This window comes from Heptranchias perlo, chromosome 17 (assembly GCF_035084215.1).
Source record: "Heptranchias perlo isolate sHepPer1 chromosome 17, sHepPer1.hap1, whole genome shotgun sequence".
Lineage (NCBI taxonomy): Eukaryota > Metazoa > Chordata > Chondrichthyes > Hexanchiformes > Hexanchidae > Heptranchias > Heptranchias perlo.
In genome coordinates this window covers 20,370,557-20,385,908 of record NC_090341.1, presented here as the reverse complement: position 1 = coordinate 20,385,908, position 15,352 = coordinate 20,370,557, and the positions used below count along the sequence as shown (strand labels likewise).

At 39.1% G+C, this 15,352-nt stretch overlaps 2 protein-coding genes across 8 annotated transcripts in view; one reads left to right on the top strand and one right to left on the bottom strand.

Moving 5' to 3' along the window:
* cfap92 (cilia and flagella associated protein 92 (putative)) overlaps positions 1-15,352 on the bottom strand; it is a 248,665-nt gene that overhangs the window by 187,995 nt on the left and 45,318 nt on the right. For 5 of the 7 annotated variants that reach the window (XR_010966075.1, XR_010966077.1, XM_067998681.1 and 2 more), the window contains 2 exons: positions 8,104-8,181; positions 6,311-6,449 (listed from right to left, as the gene is read on the bottom strand). The gene's annotated coding sequence lies outside the window, so the exon portion shown is untranslated. Of the gene's footprint in view, positions 1-3,452; positions 3,817-6,310; positions 6,450-8,103; positions 8,182-15,352 lie in introns of those variants that run through there. The other 2 variants (XR_010966076.1, XM_067998683.1) reach the window with 2 other exon arrangements.
* The window catches only part of efcc1 (EF-hand and coiled-coil domain containing 1), a 59,811-nt gene that overhangs the window by 38,967 nt on the left and 5,492 nt on the right, over positions 1-15,352 (top strand). The window contains exons 2-6 of the mRNA XM_067998685.1: positions 3,701-3,846; positions 5,595-5,730; positions 7,144-7,309; positions 11,423-11,581; positions 11,858-11,927. Of these exons, the coding sequence (XP_067854786.1) occupies positions 3,701-3,846; positions 5,595-5,730; positions 7,144-7,309; positions 11,423-11,581; positions 11,858-11,927 (677 nt within the window). The remainder of the gene's footprint in view (positions 1-3,700; positions 3,847-5,594; positions 5,731-7,143; positions 7,310-11,422; positions 11,582-11,857; positions 11,928-15,352) is intronic.

The following is a 15,352-nucleotide window of genomic DNA, read 5'->3' as shown; positions in this document are numbered from 1 at the left end:
TAGTAGTGATTATTTATGCGAGGTTTTGATGGGCTTTAGTTTTGTGTAAGATGAAGTCTTTCTCTGGGTTGATTGTTTTAAAGGGAAAAATGCGTATTCTGTCTCCTCTCGTCTGGTTTCAGGCAACAATCCACACTGCACCCAACAAGCCCGGGCATGTCAAGTCCCAGGCCCTCAGGGATACAAAGGGCACACTGAGGAACAGCAAATAAACGTTCTATATATTAATGATCAGTTTGTATGATTTCATTATACTTTCCTCTCATTTTACTTTTAACTAACAAGCAGTAATACTTCTCCTCAATATTTATCATGTTTCTCTGCATGAACTAAAATGCCTGCACCATTCTTTATCTTTGCATATTGATGCACCGTTTTCTTGTTTTATTTTGTGCTTTAAGAAAAATTCAGCATTGAGCCTCAAAAGACAAATATGAAACAAATGGAATGGTCTTCCATTTAAAGTTCAATCTGAAGGAGCTGGAACATTGTAAACTTATTTTAGATCACAGTGCTGCTGCAGTCATTAAAATGTAAGCTTCTAATCTACACCATTGCAACTTCCAATTAGTTCCAAATAAGTGTGAAATCTTCATAATTTTCCACTGGATAGTTTCTAACACTAGTTGATTGATGCTACTATTTTTGGAGCTCACTTGTTTGGCTGTACTGGTGAATCCCCTCTGACAATCTTTAATGGACTGACATCCGCAGTAATGGATGATCAGTGAAAGCACTCCATGATACTCTTTTTAAATTTTTGTTTTGTTTCACACCACACATTCCACTACCTTTGTCTTAGCACTAAAGGATTATCTCTTCAGATAATTCCCTAGAGTGATTTTCACTGCAGGAAGGATTTAGCAACTGCTTTTCCTGTTTTCTGCACATTAGAACATTGGATTGAAAGGTTGACTTGTATTACAAAATACTATGTTATATATTAAAAATCAGTTTGGTGTAAAATCCAACAACGGAAAGATTGCACGAGACATTATTTTTTATTGATGTATGCTGATATGTTACCACATAAAGCAGTAACAAACAAAAAATTAAATGGTCAATATTGGGTTTAATTAACAAACAAAATAGTATAGACACGTGACCAGTTTGAGTGTTCATGTACAATTGGTGGGATCAACCCAATGACTTTGATAAATAACCTGGACTTTCACCATGTGCCCATGCAGACTGTTAGCCTTGACATGTCAACGTCATACAGCAGAATGACATGACCTTGTGGCAACGGTCCTCTGCATACTCCCCACTAAAAACAATTGTACTTTTTTCAATTCTATGTTATTATCGTTATAATACAAAACAAATAATAAATGTTTTGTTGAATTGGGGGTTTGGAATAGATGGTATTTAAAGGATTACATCAGTTTGACAGTTGCTCTGAATTAAGATTATCAAAATTTGCTGGCTGTAATATCACACACTAAATACTTGTTAATAGAATTTCTTTCAAAGGGGCATTATCTTCATGAAAAAGTCTTTAGCAAGCCTTTTGTATATGGAGGAGAAAACATGTCATTTTGCCACAGAGAAGCATTTGACAATTTAATTCATCACATCATGAGTCCATAAACAAATAAAAAGGGTTTGCAAACACTTTGTTTTGAAATACAGATGGTGGCCCATTAGCAAGGAAGAAATTCCTATCAACACTTTGGTTTTAACAACTGTCAACAAGAGGACACATTTACCCTCTGTTTTGGAATCCAGGTCACAAAGATGAAAGGATTAATTGCTGACCCAATACACCACCCAGTGTCCTATTGAACGGCTCATGTGTTTATTTGGTGCTGCATGTTATATTATAAGGATATCAGCATTGATGTAAATAATTAAGATCCCCCAAAACATTGGCCCAGATTTTGCAGTAGCAGGGATGGCATCTAAATCATCTGCTGTTAGTTAGACTTGTCCTTGCACGTTTAGGTTTTTAAATTTTTTGCGTGGCAAATTGCTGAAAGTGCGAGGGAAACAGGCATCTGGGACCTGAGTGAACAGGGCAAGGAACTGTGTATCTCCTTAACCAATGAGATTTAAGGATTGAGATAAACAGAGGCACCACGGAGAAGGAAGTGTAAATTAGAGTGGGTGAATTCGATGTCAGAACAGGTACAGAAAGAGAAATAGAGAAGGAAAGAAAAATTGAATTAAGAGAGCGAGAAAAAAAATTGCGAAAAGTAAAAAAAAAAAATTTTAATTTTAAATGTTACTTTTTTTAAATCTCCAACAACAATTAATTCCTGAAGGAATGAGACTCCACATTTTTAATAGTTAATTTTCAGTACCAGAGAGGTTGAATGGCAGTAATTAACAGTTATCACATCTTTGAAAAGGTACGTGCGCTTGTAATAACATGACTTAACTTTCTGTGGCAAGTTTAGTTCGGGTCTACCGCGCAAATACAGCAACTTCACGCCATTCAATGCATTTCAATAGTGAGGCAGACAATGAAATGTCATTTTCACAAAGTTAATGGCGGAGTGGTGCAACTTGGATAGCAACTATTGGGTATTGACATTTAACCATGCATCTGCCCCTCGCCTGAAGTTGCTGTACCATTAGCCTCACTGTTATTTTGACAACAAAATCTGGGCCATTATATAGTACGCACCTTCTATACAACTCTAGCAGCTGCTTATGTTGATTTAGTAGAAGTCAATTTGTCCATTTATATGTTGCACTTGGCAAGATAAAAGAGTTGTTTTTTGTACCATGGTGTGAAAATGATTGCCTTTTCATATGATGCAGTGAGAGTTTTAACAAGCAATGTCTCACCAACGAATGCTGATGCTCAGCTGACAATTTATTTTTTACTAAATCATGGGTGTGAAGTTCTTGTCTCACCAAGCTTCAATGATTATGTCTTTAGATTGGTAAGAACTCATTGCCCTATAATTAAATCAATCAATAATAAGCAAACAATTCTGGGTCAATCACCAGGGAGCACCAGAAAGTGTATGGTTCTTTTTACTTATGACATTTGTCAAAAAACTACAGCACCCACAATTAGTAAAGCCTGTAGGTGTGATAAGAGCAGCATCTATCGACTTGGATTTTAGCGGAAATGTTGTGCAGACAGCTATGAAGTAACGATTTCAAATATTTATATTGTCCAATAAGAGTTTCTCACCACCATTATTGCATTCTCATTGGCTTTTATTTGTTTAATTTCACAGCCAGTGTTTTGCTGGTTACAATTCACAAGGTGGCACTCAGGCTGTTTGGAGCATTGTGGCAAACAAGTTCCAAAGAGAAGTTAAAGCTGTACCTGTTGAACCGGCTAAAGTGGGACTTTGCAGTGTGCTGCTATTGCTATGGTACCTGGGATCGTAACTAGTGACAAAAACAGCCAGGTAGCAATGCTAGAAATTGGACGTTTGAACAAATGTTAAAATCTATAAAAATATCAAAAAAGGCAGTTTAATCTTTTGGTTGCACTTTATTGCATGACAATAAAAATGACAATATTGTGGATTAAGCAATGTTTTTGGTTCATTGCTGTTTTCCAATTTCTCTTTCACATATTTAGAATTTAAGTTACTGGTGTTAGATGTTTAGATAAATGTGCATATTTTCAAAGCTATAAAATGGCAGACATGGTCAGAAAAGCTCAAAAAATGATCAAAGTGATTTTAAAGGGGTTTGCTTCTTTTCCATTTCCATTTACCTCTTTTTCTTATAGGTCAGAGGTCATGAAACTTCAATTCCTACAGCCAAACACTCCAGAGCGGAGGCCTCCTCATGCATTGTATGAGTGGAAGGGTTGTTTACCTGTGCACCAGGAACGTAGATCCCCAACTGGAGATACAGAAACATCAGCTTACAATAGTAAGAACATTTGGTGAATGTGATATTTAGATTGGAAACTCTAATATACATTATATTCTACAGCTTCACTTTATTTCTTCCAATCTGTTTTACACATTTATATGTCTGATTCCCTTTTATTTTACTATTTCAGTTTTATTTTAGTTCTTTTACTTTCTATTCTTTGTGATCATTTAAAAAGATGTTCCTCATTCACATATGGATGGAGAAGACTTTCATCTTACCAGCTTGGACTAAAATCAAACCCAGGCCTGAGAGATGAAATATTATTGTCTAACCAATTGCACCACCTGAAAAGGATTGTAAAGCAAGTACAAGACAGGTTGGGCAAGTTTCAAGAGTCATTTGGTACAGAAGGTACTTTGTCCACGGTTGTTTTTTTTAAATATTGCTCCAAGTGGAATACCTCCGAGGATATGGTTTTTCTCCTGGTTTGTTCTATTGTTGGCCTTCCCAAATTAGGGTGATAGCCTGCATTCATACTTTGAGAGGGAACCCTGAATGGCAACGGAGCAGTGATGCTGCCTGGCCATTTGACAAAGCTTTGTTGATAGGCCCACCAAGTTCTGCCTTCCTCATTTAAATGCAAGAACAGGTTGTCAGTCCAATATGTGAGGAGCTAAAAATGAGCTGGGCTCAGTGCAGCAGTCTACAGTCTGGTGTTATTTGCGTTGTCTGTCCATTTTCTCGCTGCACTCATGCACCTAAGTCTAACCTGCACAATCTACAACCCCAGTTACCATAGCAACAGCATCAACAAAACAAAAACTTGCATTTATATAGCACCTTTAAAGTAGTGGTTCTTTAGAGGTGCTTCACAGGAGCGTTGCAAACAAAATTTAACACCGAGCCACATAAGGAGATATTAGGACAGGTGACGAAAAGCTTGGTCAAAGTGGTAGGTTTTAAGGAGCATCTTAAAGGAGGAAAAAGAGGTAGAGAGGCGGAGAGGTTTATGGAGGGAATTCCAGAGCTTAGGGTTTAGGCAGCTGAAGGCACAGCCGCCAGTGGTGGAGCGATCAAAATCGAGGATGCTTAAGAGGCAAGATTTGGAAGGGTGCAGAGATCATGGAGGGTTGTAGGGCTGGAGGAGGTTACAGAGGCAAGGCCATGGAGGGATTTGAAAACAAGGATAAGAATTTTAAAATCGAGGCGTTTCCAGACTGGGAGCCAACGTAGATCAGCGAGCACAGGGGTGATGGGTGAACGGGACTTGGTGTGAGTTAGGATAAGGGCAGCAGAGTTTTGGATGAGCTCAAGTTTATGGCAGGTGGAAGATGGGAAGCCGGCCAGGAAGTCCCACCACAAAGTCCCATTGCAGCAGATTCAATAGGTTATTGGCCAGTTATTTGTGTTGCTGTTGATGTGCTGCTGCTCTCACCATTAGAACATCATACCATAATACCATACCTGGCACCTAATAGCCTGAGTACCACTTTGTGTATTTCCTCTGCATGTGCACTCCCTGCTGACAGTATCTTGCATTTACAAAATAGACAGGAGCACCTGATACTATGGTCTCATGAGTGATACTCCAGCCAAAAGTGGGAGCTTTGGTATGCCTGATTTTGGGGTCTTATCTCCACTGGTTTGATTAGTACCAGAGAGTTTTCAAACCTCAAATGTCAAGTGGAGAAGAGAAGAATTGAAACTTTGGGGCAAAATAAACAATCACTCCACAGTACTGAAATGTCACTGCTGTTTTAAAGGTTAAATGGCATATATTTTTGCTTCTCTGCTTCAACTAGTTGAAGAACAACTGTTCCGTTCAGTAGAAGGACAGGCGGCCTCAGATGAGGAGGATGAGAAATGGACTGAGGATCAGAAGAGTCAGGTGAAAGAAGTGAAGAAACTACTGACCAGGCTTTGTTGCTGTGGGAATGGGTGAGCAGAGATTTCAAATAGTTGAACTTTGAGTAACTTAGGCTCATTAGAAACCACATTGCTAACCCAGATTCAAAATCTAACTAAAGAGGCTAACCTCTCAGTTTCTGAGTTATTAACTATCTCTTATAACCACCAATCCCATAGATTAGTGAATTCCAAATCTTCCTACTTTTCTCAGATGCGTTACAGGTAAGGCACTCATACCTACACAATATAGCTTGGGTTTCTGAAACAGCCCATTGCCTACTTACTGACTACAGGCAGAATAAGCATTTTCTATATCTGTCAAAAAAAATCTAAGTTGAATCAAAAATTGTGCACACGCCTATATTGGAATATACCTAGCTATTTAAGATGAGGACAGTTTCATTGTTTGAGGTAATATACACAAAGCAACGAGTAAAACTGTCTGAGTAGTGCAAAATCCACACTGTGTGATCCCAATACCACTGGGAGATCTAATGGAATATTTTTCACAATGGATGCATCAGAAGAATGTAAAGAGTATAACATTTAACCTGAAGGTGGAGATTAATATGATTAAAAACAATAGATTCTTTCTTTCAAAATAACTTACCTAATAAAAAATTTAAGTTTTACAAATTTGCCCCTGTTGTTGATACCTTCTCAGCTTCAATGCCATCTTTCAGTCCTGTAAGCAGTCACACTTTTAAGACTTACTTGAAAGACAAGGGAGTGGTGGTATGTTCTCTTCCCTGAAAAACATTAATGAACCAGTTAGGTTTTAACAACAACCTGACAATTTTTATGGTTACTTTTCTGATACTACCCCACAAAGTACTAATTTCAATTTCACAACTTGCCAATGGTGGGATTTAAACTCACGGGGTGATTTTAAACCCCAAGAACGGGTGGGTTGGGGGCGGGTAGGAGTTGAAAATAGTTGTTTTTTGGGCCGCGACCACAATCTGGCTTTATTTCTGGTTTTAACATCGGCATGTAAAAGTACAGGCTTCTCACTGGGAATGCAAAGTCCGAAAATTTTGCAGTTGGGACCCAAAAAAACAACTCTTTTCAACTCCCGCCCGCCCCCAACCCACCCGTTCTTGGGGTTTAAAATCATCCCCACAACCTCTTGGTTGCTAGTCCGGTATCATAACCACAAGACTACTGTGCCCCCTCAGGTCACAGCTGGGAAAGGATCAACTATTTATCTTTCAGTGAGAGAGAGAGAGAGGAAACTTTAATCTGCTCTTTTCAGACAATTTGAACCTTTCTCTTAGAGATTGGAGTAGTGCTTCAGTTAGACTAGCTGATTGTGTCACTTACTCCCCATATGCAACATTGTATAACTTCATTCTTAAATGAACAGTTTTTAAAAAAAATTGTGCACATGCACAGCACTTTTTGCCTCATGATAGTCTGTTGTCACATGTTATATTTTCACAGTTGTGATGATAAAACTGTTAGAAAGTTACTGTCAGAATTCGGGAACATAAGGAGTGATGAGAGCAACAGCGCTATTCTGGAACTGGTGGAGAAAGTGGCAAAATTAAAGGAGCAACTGGAGCTAAAGGAATATGAAACCCAGCAAATGGAGACTGACATGGATCAGGTGACAAGTCTGAACAGCATGATGCATTTCTTTAATGTTCACAAATATCACATTAATGACAAAAATTTAAAGGGGTGCTGTCTTCATTAAAAAGTCTTTGGCAAACCTTTCTGTGTTTGTACCAACTCATGATGCAATGATGTAAATCATGTCAAATGCATCATTTGCATGTGATGAGGAGGCATCCGTGTTTGTCATTGTCATAGAAAGAATATAACTTGAAGCATGATTAAAGCTCCTTGATACTTCTAATAAACAGGACCAATTTTAATGATTTTAGTACACTTTTGATGAGTAAAATGGAATTCTGTACAGTCTTATGAAAGAGATTAGAAATATGGATAACCGCTAAGTTAATAAAAGTAACTGCAGAATTCTGCATGAGATTACTACAACAGTGTACTGAATTCTAGGGAGTCCAGGACACGATTCTCTGCATAACACTTCAGAAGATTGAGATGTACTGAGCTACGAAATCTCTCTGAACACCACATCATCCTGTTCTAGTTAAAAATTAATAATACAGAAAACTCAAACTTTCCCTAAGGCATGGAACAGTAACTGTTTCGAGCGGTTATTTTAATAGATTCTCATTCTGGTTAGCTTAAATTTTTTTCAAAATCAGATTTCATGCCAAAAGACATATTCAGCATTAGGTAATGTTAGGATATTATCACCACCACAAAGCCTACTTCTAGAGATCAGACAGATCTATCATCACCATGAGAGAGTGAACCTCCCTCCACCTTAGACTCCTTTGACTGAACACTTGACCAGTTTAAAAATAGACATACCTCATTTGCTGTGGTTCTGACTGCAGACTGAAACAGCTTGCCAACAACGGTCATGGTTGTGGTGAAAGATAGAGCCACCTGTAATAATTATTTTATTTATTTTAAAAAGCTGTCTCTACGTCTGAATTTAAATGCCTTGAACCAGCAACTGTGTAACAAACACATTAGCATATTTGTATGAAATTCCTTTGGCCATTATTTTAAACGGATTAGCACATTTGCTAAAAAGCCCACATAGTAATTTCAAGTTTTGTTCATATTTAATGTTACAAAGTGTGCTTTCATGCATGCCAATTATCAGTTTGACACTGACGGTCCCATTTTGACCCTGCTCTCCTCCAGGTACCACAGCCAAACTCCTACCTACTTGCATTCCTGATGTGATTGATAGTGCTATAAATTGGGGGTGGGAGTTCTCATGTGTGAGAATTTATGCTCATAGTATATAGCACCATCAATCACAGCAGCAGTGCAAGCAGGTAGCAGCTGGGGAGCAGCATTTGAGGGATGGGGAAGCAGCGTTACTTGGGGAGCAGAGGAAGGAGGAAGGCAAGAGCAATGCTTTTGGGGAGGAGAGAAAATTACTTGAGGAGACGGGAAGAGACAAACTAGCAGCACTGGAGGGAGAGAGAGAAACCAACAACACTAGGAAAGGGAGAGAGGGCAACAGAGAAACTAGCAGCACTTGAGCTGGGAAGAGAGAAGACAGCAGGACTTGGGAGGAGCCAGAGAGAACCAAGCAACACTTGGGAGGGAAAGAGAAGCCAGCAGCACTTGGCAGGGGAGGGAGAGAAACAAGCAGCACTGGAGGGAGAGAGAGAGAAGTTAGCAGCATTTCCTGCTCCCATCTACACAAGTTACTGTGCCTCCTAACTTAATGTCATCTGCAAACTTGGATATATAACTCTCTATCTCTCTATCCAAACAATTAATGTATATGGTGAAAAGCTGAGGCTCCAGTACAAATCCCTGGGGAACACTACTTATCACAGCCCACCAAATACAGAACGTTCCTTTTATCCCTACTCTCTGTCTCCTACCTCCCAACTAATTACCAACCCATACCACAAGGTTACCTCTAACTCCGTGCGCATTTTTTTGCCAGTAATCTCTTGTGCGGGACCTTATCAAGTGTTTTCTGGAAGCCCACACAGACAACATCTCTAGACACTTCCCTGTTCACAATGCTAGTGACCGCCTCAAAAAATTCAACCAAATTAATCATTCACAAACCCATGCTTTCTTTGATCTGCTCATACTTGTCCAAGTACTCAGCTACCCTGTCTCTGATGATAGATTTCAGTAACTTCCTTAAAACTGATGTAAAACTGACTGTAGTTATCTCATTTCTCCCTTCTTAAAAAACGGAGTGACATTTGCAATTTTTCAATCCAAAGGCAAAATTCCTGAATCTAGAAACTTTGGAAAATTATGACTAATGCATCTGCGATTTCATCACTTAGTTTTTACCCCAGAGTATTAAAAGAAATATCAAATCCTGGAGATTTGTCTATCTTAAGTCCCATTATTTTCTACATTACAATGTTTTAACTTATATTAAACCCACTAAGTTCCTCCCCTTGACTTATTTTTAGGTTCCCTCATACCACTGGTATTTTGTCCCACTCCTCCACTGTGCCATTTCCTTATTGACCATTACTGTCTAACCTGCATCTGTCTTTAATGAGCCCACATTCCCCTTTTCCACTCTTTTTCTCTTAATACATTTATAAACACTTTTTATAGCCTGTGTAATACATAATAACTGCTATTCTATAATGAGAGTATATTATTCTGTGATTATTCCTACAAATCATTCAAAATGCTTTCTGAAATTTCTTTCACCTCCCGCATCTCTTACTGATGTCAGACACCAGGGTTAAATTTTAACCCCCAGGAACGGGTGGGTTGGGGCGTGTGGGAAGTAAAAATGCTCTCTTTTCAGAGTGGGACTGCATCCCGGCTCCAACATGCCTGCTTTTGGGATTTACCCAGGCAGGTTTGTCTGCGTGTGGACAGCAGACACCAGGAAGTCCCGCCCCACTTAAAGCCGGCGAGCCGTTACTTAAAAGGGCAATGTACCTCATCGAGATACCTCACTTCATCGAGATACTTGAGGTACTTAATATTGTGTGTATTGGAATAATAAAATAAATGTAACCTTACCTGTTCAGGTTTCCCATCGCTTCCGATTCAAGTCAAGTGAAAGCAGGTGGGAAGGGCCAGATCCATGAGGTGAGTGCCTTTATAGCACTGCTTGTGAGCCCGGAGGAGCAGGTGTGCTTCATCCAGGCCCAACAATCCCTGGCCAACAGGACCTCTGCGTTCGTCCGACCCCCCCCCCCCCTCCATGGTGGACCCCCACCTACCTCTAACTCTTCACCCGACCTCTAGCGATCTCCAATCTCCTCAGCCCTCCCAATCTTCTTCTCAGCTCTCCCAATCTTCTCAGCAACCCCCCCCCCCCAGTCTTCTCCCTGGCCTATGATTCCTCCCTCCCTCCCTCCGATCCCCGGCTGTGGCCTGCTGCGACAGGCCTTCCTGCCCGACAGCCAGCCAGCCTATGGGCGTGAAACCCGGAAGTGCAATTGATGGGCCTCATTAAAGTTGCAATCACAGATCACCACCCAGCCACTTACCTTCCGGGTTTCGCACCCGGAAATCTTCCCACTCCACCCCCTTCTGGGCTGTAAATTGAAATTTACCCCCAGGAATCCACCAAGACAAACCTCACATTAAACTCCCAGTTCTACCAAACCCCAAGTTCCCCTTCACAGTGACGCCAGATCAAATCACCCCCCCCCCCCTTCCACCACAGCAAAGCTACCAAGCTCCAACATCCCCACTGCATTACTGTCAAAATTCAGATCTTCCATCCCAGTTCTGCCAAGCCCTTTGATTCTACCCCATTGCTGGCAAAGAACAGGACCATCCCCCATTGCTACCAAAGCACAGGACCATCCCCAGTCAGCTAAACCCCATTCCCCAGTACTGCTAAATACAGATATCGACCCCTGGTGCATTTTGCAAAACATTTTATTGTGTAATTTCAGCTTTAAAATTTTAAGCGATAAAAAAAATATATTCACTCATTTACAGTTTACAGGGAATAGTAGACAGAGTTGTAAAATTCAATCCCCAAAGCACAAAGTAAAAATCCCAGAATACCATTTAATAAATATGGAATGTCTCTTATTCTATCCTGTAACTCAGTGATCCTGAATCCTCTAAGTTGCCATGAGCAATGCCATGGGAGATCTACAGTGTAATTTTTATTTTAATTTAGAAATGCCAGTATTTTCCCATTTGTGCTTTTCAGCTGAAGGGGTCCTTACTGTCTGAACTGCAGCGCAAAGTGGATGAGACAGAACTGCTTCAGATGGAGCTGCAGATGTTAGAGACAGAGAGAGTACGACTGTCACTGATTGAAGAAAAACTGATGGATGTACTACAGCTCCTGCAGCAACTACGTGACCTTGTAAGAGAATGATGCTCTGACAGCTTTCAGTAATTTAATACAATGGGCTCTCATGATAAGGAAAGCTCAATTCCAATTGTACATTAGCAGCGATTGATGCTTTTTAATATTTGTTACACCACAAAAGAGATAGGAGTTTCAGCCTATGTAGAAATAAATGCACTACAAGGTTATTAAGAGTGACTTGCAAGGTATTTGAATGCCAAAATGTTAATTAAAGTAAACACATTTTCATTTTACAATGTAATCAATAAGAAGTTTGTTTATTTTATCTAGAATGTGTCTAGGAGATCTCTAGGAAAAATCTTGCTCAGCACTTTGGAGACTTGCAATAACCCTCAGCATGGTGAGTAAGCAAATTAGAAAGTGTGAATGTTTTCAGATCCAGTTCTGTACTCCTTTTCCCTGAACAACACATACATACAGCAAGTACATGAATACTCAATTGATTTATTAGACAATAAGGCATAAAGTTAGTGTATGTTTCTATGTGGTGGAGGAGGAGAGAAGAGGCATATAGCGCATGTGATTAAATAGAGGACTTAGTCAAGACAGATAGGACAAGAATATTTCTGGCAAATAATGGAATGAGTGAACACCACATGGTTGTCAAAGTCCTAAGGGTGTCCTGTCTACACAGTTCAATGGTGGTGAAAAAAATGTCAGGCCAGACCCAAGAGAACTTAACAATAATCTATATAATTAAAAGTCCTATATCAGGCCACGTCTATAATGCAAGGGAAAAATTTTTGCCACACTTTAAAATGTCATACATGCAAAGTGCCTGTCGAAGTTTCATCTGAGAAGCTCATATGACCACTATATGTTGTTAGCCATGCTGATATGCTCAAATATAGACAGGCGGGAAAAGCTAACAATCACGAACAGGCAATCCAGAAATGAATGGAAGGAAAATTAGATGGGTTCTGTTACCAATTTGTGATCCTCTCTGCCAGATTTTCCTTTCTATGCTCTGCTCAGGTGATACTTAACTCCTGGGTGATAATTGTGAAAATGTACCCCTATATCTTTTATAATTAAGTAATAATCAAGAAATGAAGGAAGGTTGTAAGGAGGGAGGTGGAAATAATAAATTAAATGTTTGCATCTGATGAAACTACTGCAAATCCACCATAGGCGGTAGAGAAAAAAATTATAACATAAATAATTGACAGTAGGAGATTCTGGGAAGGGAAGAACAAACAATGTTATTTGCATTTTAAGCATATTTTCCAAAGTGGTAGGTGAAAGGTATTATAAATATTATATCTGTGATGCTCTATATCTTTCAGAGTTAGTAAGCTTTGTAATAATTTTACAGTATTTATGTCAGTCATGTGATATATTGCTTCCGTAAATTTCCTGCACTACACCAATGGGAAAACTGTTGCCATGCTTGGGCTTCAGCAGGACTATGGTAAACATTAGAAATTGCAGTCCAGGTCCTGGACTACTAAGCAATAACATGCAAAATTTACTAGTATATAAATGCAGAAAAATGTCTAACACTTCCATGGTATAAACAATTTAGATAAATATATTTAGGTTTTCATTTAAGTACTTGCTGAATAAATTGTAAATCCAAAGTCATGATTGGCCATTTCAAGTCTATTTACAAATATACTAATTTTGTTGGATACAGACCACATAAGTTTTTCAACATGATGATCCCTTCAAAACAAGATGGTGCCATGCATATATTCAGAGGAATAAATGTCATCTGTACTGAGCCATTTTGTGTATTCTGCTAAAAATTCTCTATTGACACGACAGTTGGCTGGCAAGTTATGGTTCTGTGGTGATTATGTGTCCATGGTCTTTAGCAGGAACTAGGAAGAATTTTAAGTACATTTCTATTAAAATGTTGCTATTAAGTTAATTTCAGCACATAAGGGGCTAAATCCACACGATATACAAGCTGTCTGGAAAAGTATATTTGGGTCCAAAGTGTCTGTCAGAAAGGTGTTTCTTGCTTTGAGACAATGGGGTTCATCAATACATTCTAGTGACATTCATGTATAATATGTTGAATGACTACATTCACTTCAGCCCAGCAGGAGGGAGTAGATACCAAAAGAGACAGACCTAGGAGGGCAGTAGCCAATTTGATTGCCAGCTCAAATGACCAATCTGCCACACAAAGAGCTGGAGGGGATCAGAAGTATAGCTGGAACTTGAGCTGAGTCTGCAGGTGTATGGAGCATAAACAATCAGAGGGAAAGAACTCTTTTCCTAAAGTTAGGGCTGACTAGTTTCAGGGATTTGCTAATTTGTAAAGTGAATTTAATTTGTTAACGGGTGGAAGGGGCATGCTTTATTATTTTTTGCTGTTATCATGCAGCAAAAGGAATTAGGTTGAATTTCACTGAAAACTGCATTCTGTTCATTCATATATTACAGTTAAAATATGAGAACAATGAGGGGTTTCATTGTTACGACTCCCTAGCGTATGGCTGAATAATAGGGGGTAAAGGTAAACTCCTGATTGTAGGAGATGTGACGTCTGCTTACAGGAGAGACTGGTGATGCTGAATCTAAGAGTATATGGAGTGTAGATCCAAAATTTGTAATGCCAACCCTTTACCTCCTGCTCTAAATTCTTGACCTTATTATTTGATCCATACCTTGAAAGAATATTATCTAACAAAGTTGAGTGATATGATCCAATGTGCATAAAGAGGCCATTTTCATGGGATATGATGTAGTTAATATGCCAGTACAACAGTAAAAGGGGAGTACTTTTCTGCAGTATAACGTCTATGGAAGATTAATGGATGTTATGCCTTGCATTCCAGGATTATTTCAAGTTTATAAACAGCCATAGAACTATCCAGCCAGACAGGATGTTATGTAATGACATTTTTTTAAAGTATTCAGGTTAACATAAAACAGATTTTGCTGATATTGTTATCATTGATCTTGGCTAGTATGTCATCAGCATTTCAATTCCTTGTCCACCATTCCTGGTTTATCGCATTTATTTGGAAAGCAGTAAAGTATTGAAATCAACTCTGGTATGTTGTTATCTTCTTTAAGTTTCCTTCTGATTCCTTTCACTGTCTTTTTTCATTATTTGTTTTTTTTTTTGGCACTGTACTTTCCCCATCTGCACCCTATTTAGATCACTGCAGGCCATGCACCATCCCCGACCCTTGAGTCTGCTTCTTGCCTGCTGCCAATATTGTTTTTGAAACAGCCACTAAGAAGTGCATAAGATTGACATCGCAGGACAGCTGAGTTTGGAAACTTATCATGTGGGGAATTCCAGATACAAACTCAACACATTAATCTTTAGTTTCCTTTTCATGACTTTTTCCTTTTGTTTGGTCATTTTACTCTCATCCTCTATTTTCCTTACTGAGTCTTGTATTTTTACATAATTTACTGCCAATCTGTGCTAATTGTAAAGAAGTATCACCAGTTCCAGATGCTGTAGCCAGCATTTAAAACCTAATAGAGACTATCTCCTGAACTATGGAAGGGGGAAAGAGAGAAAATTTGCAACAAAGGAACAGAGTATGGGGAAGAGAAATTGTTAGAAAGACCAAAACAAAGAAGAGCCCTGAGCCAGTGACTAAATAAGCAGGAAACAGATTACAAAATGAAGTCTGTTTATGAACAAAGTAAAAGCATCATTGATAGACAGAAGTCTAATATTGACCTTCCCTAATAGCTCCATTGCTTCAGACTATACTTGCAATGGTATCAACTTCACTCAGTAGCACTCTTGCCTCTGAGTCAGAAGATTGTAATTTTAAATCCCACTGAAAA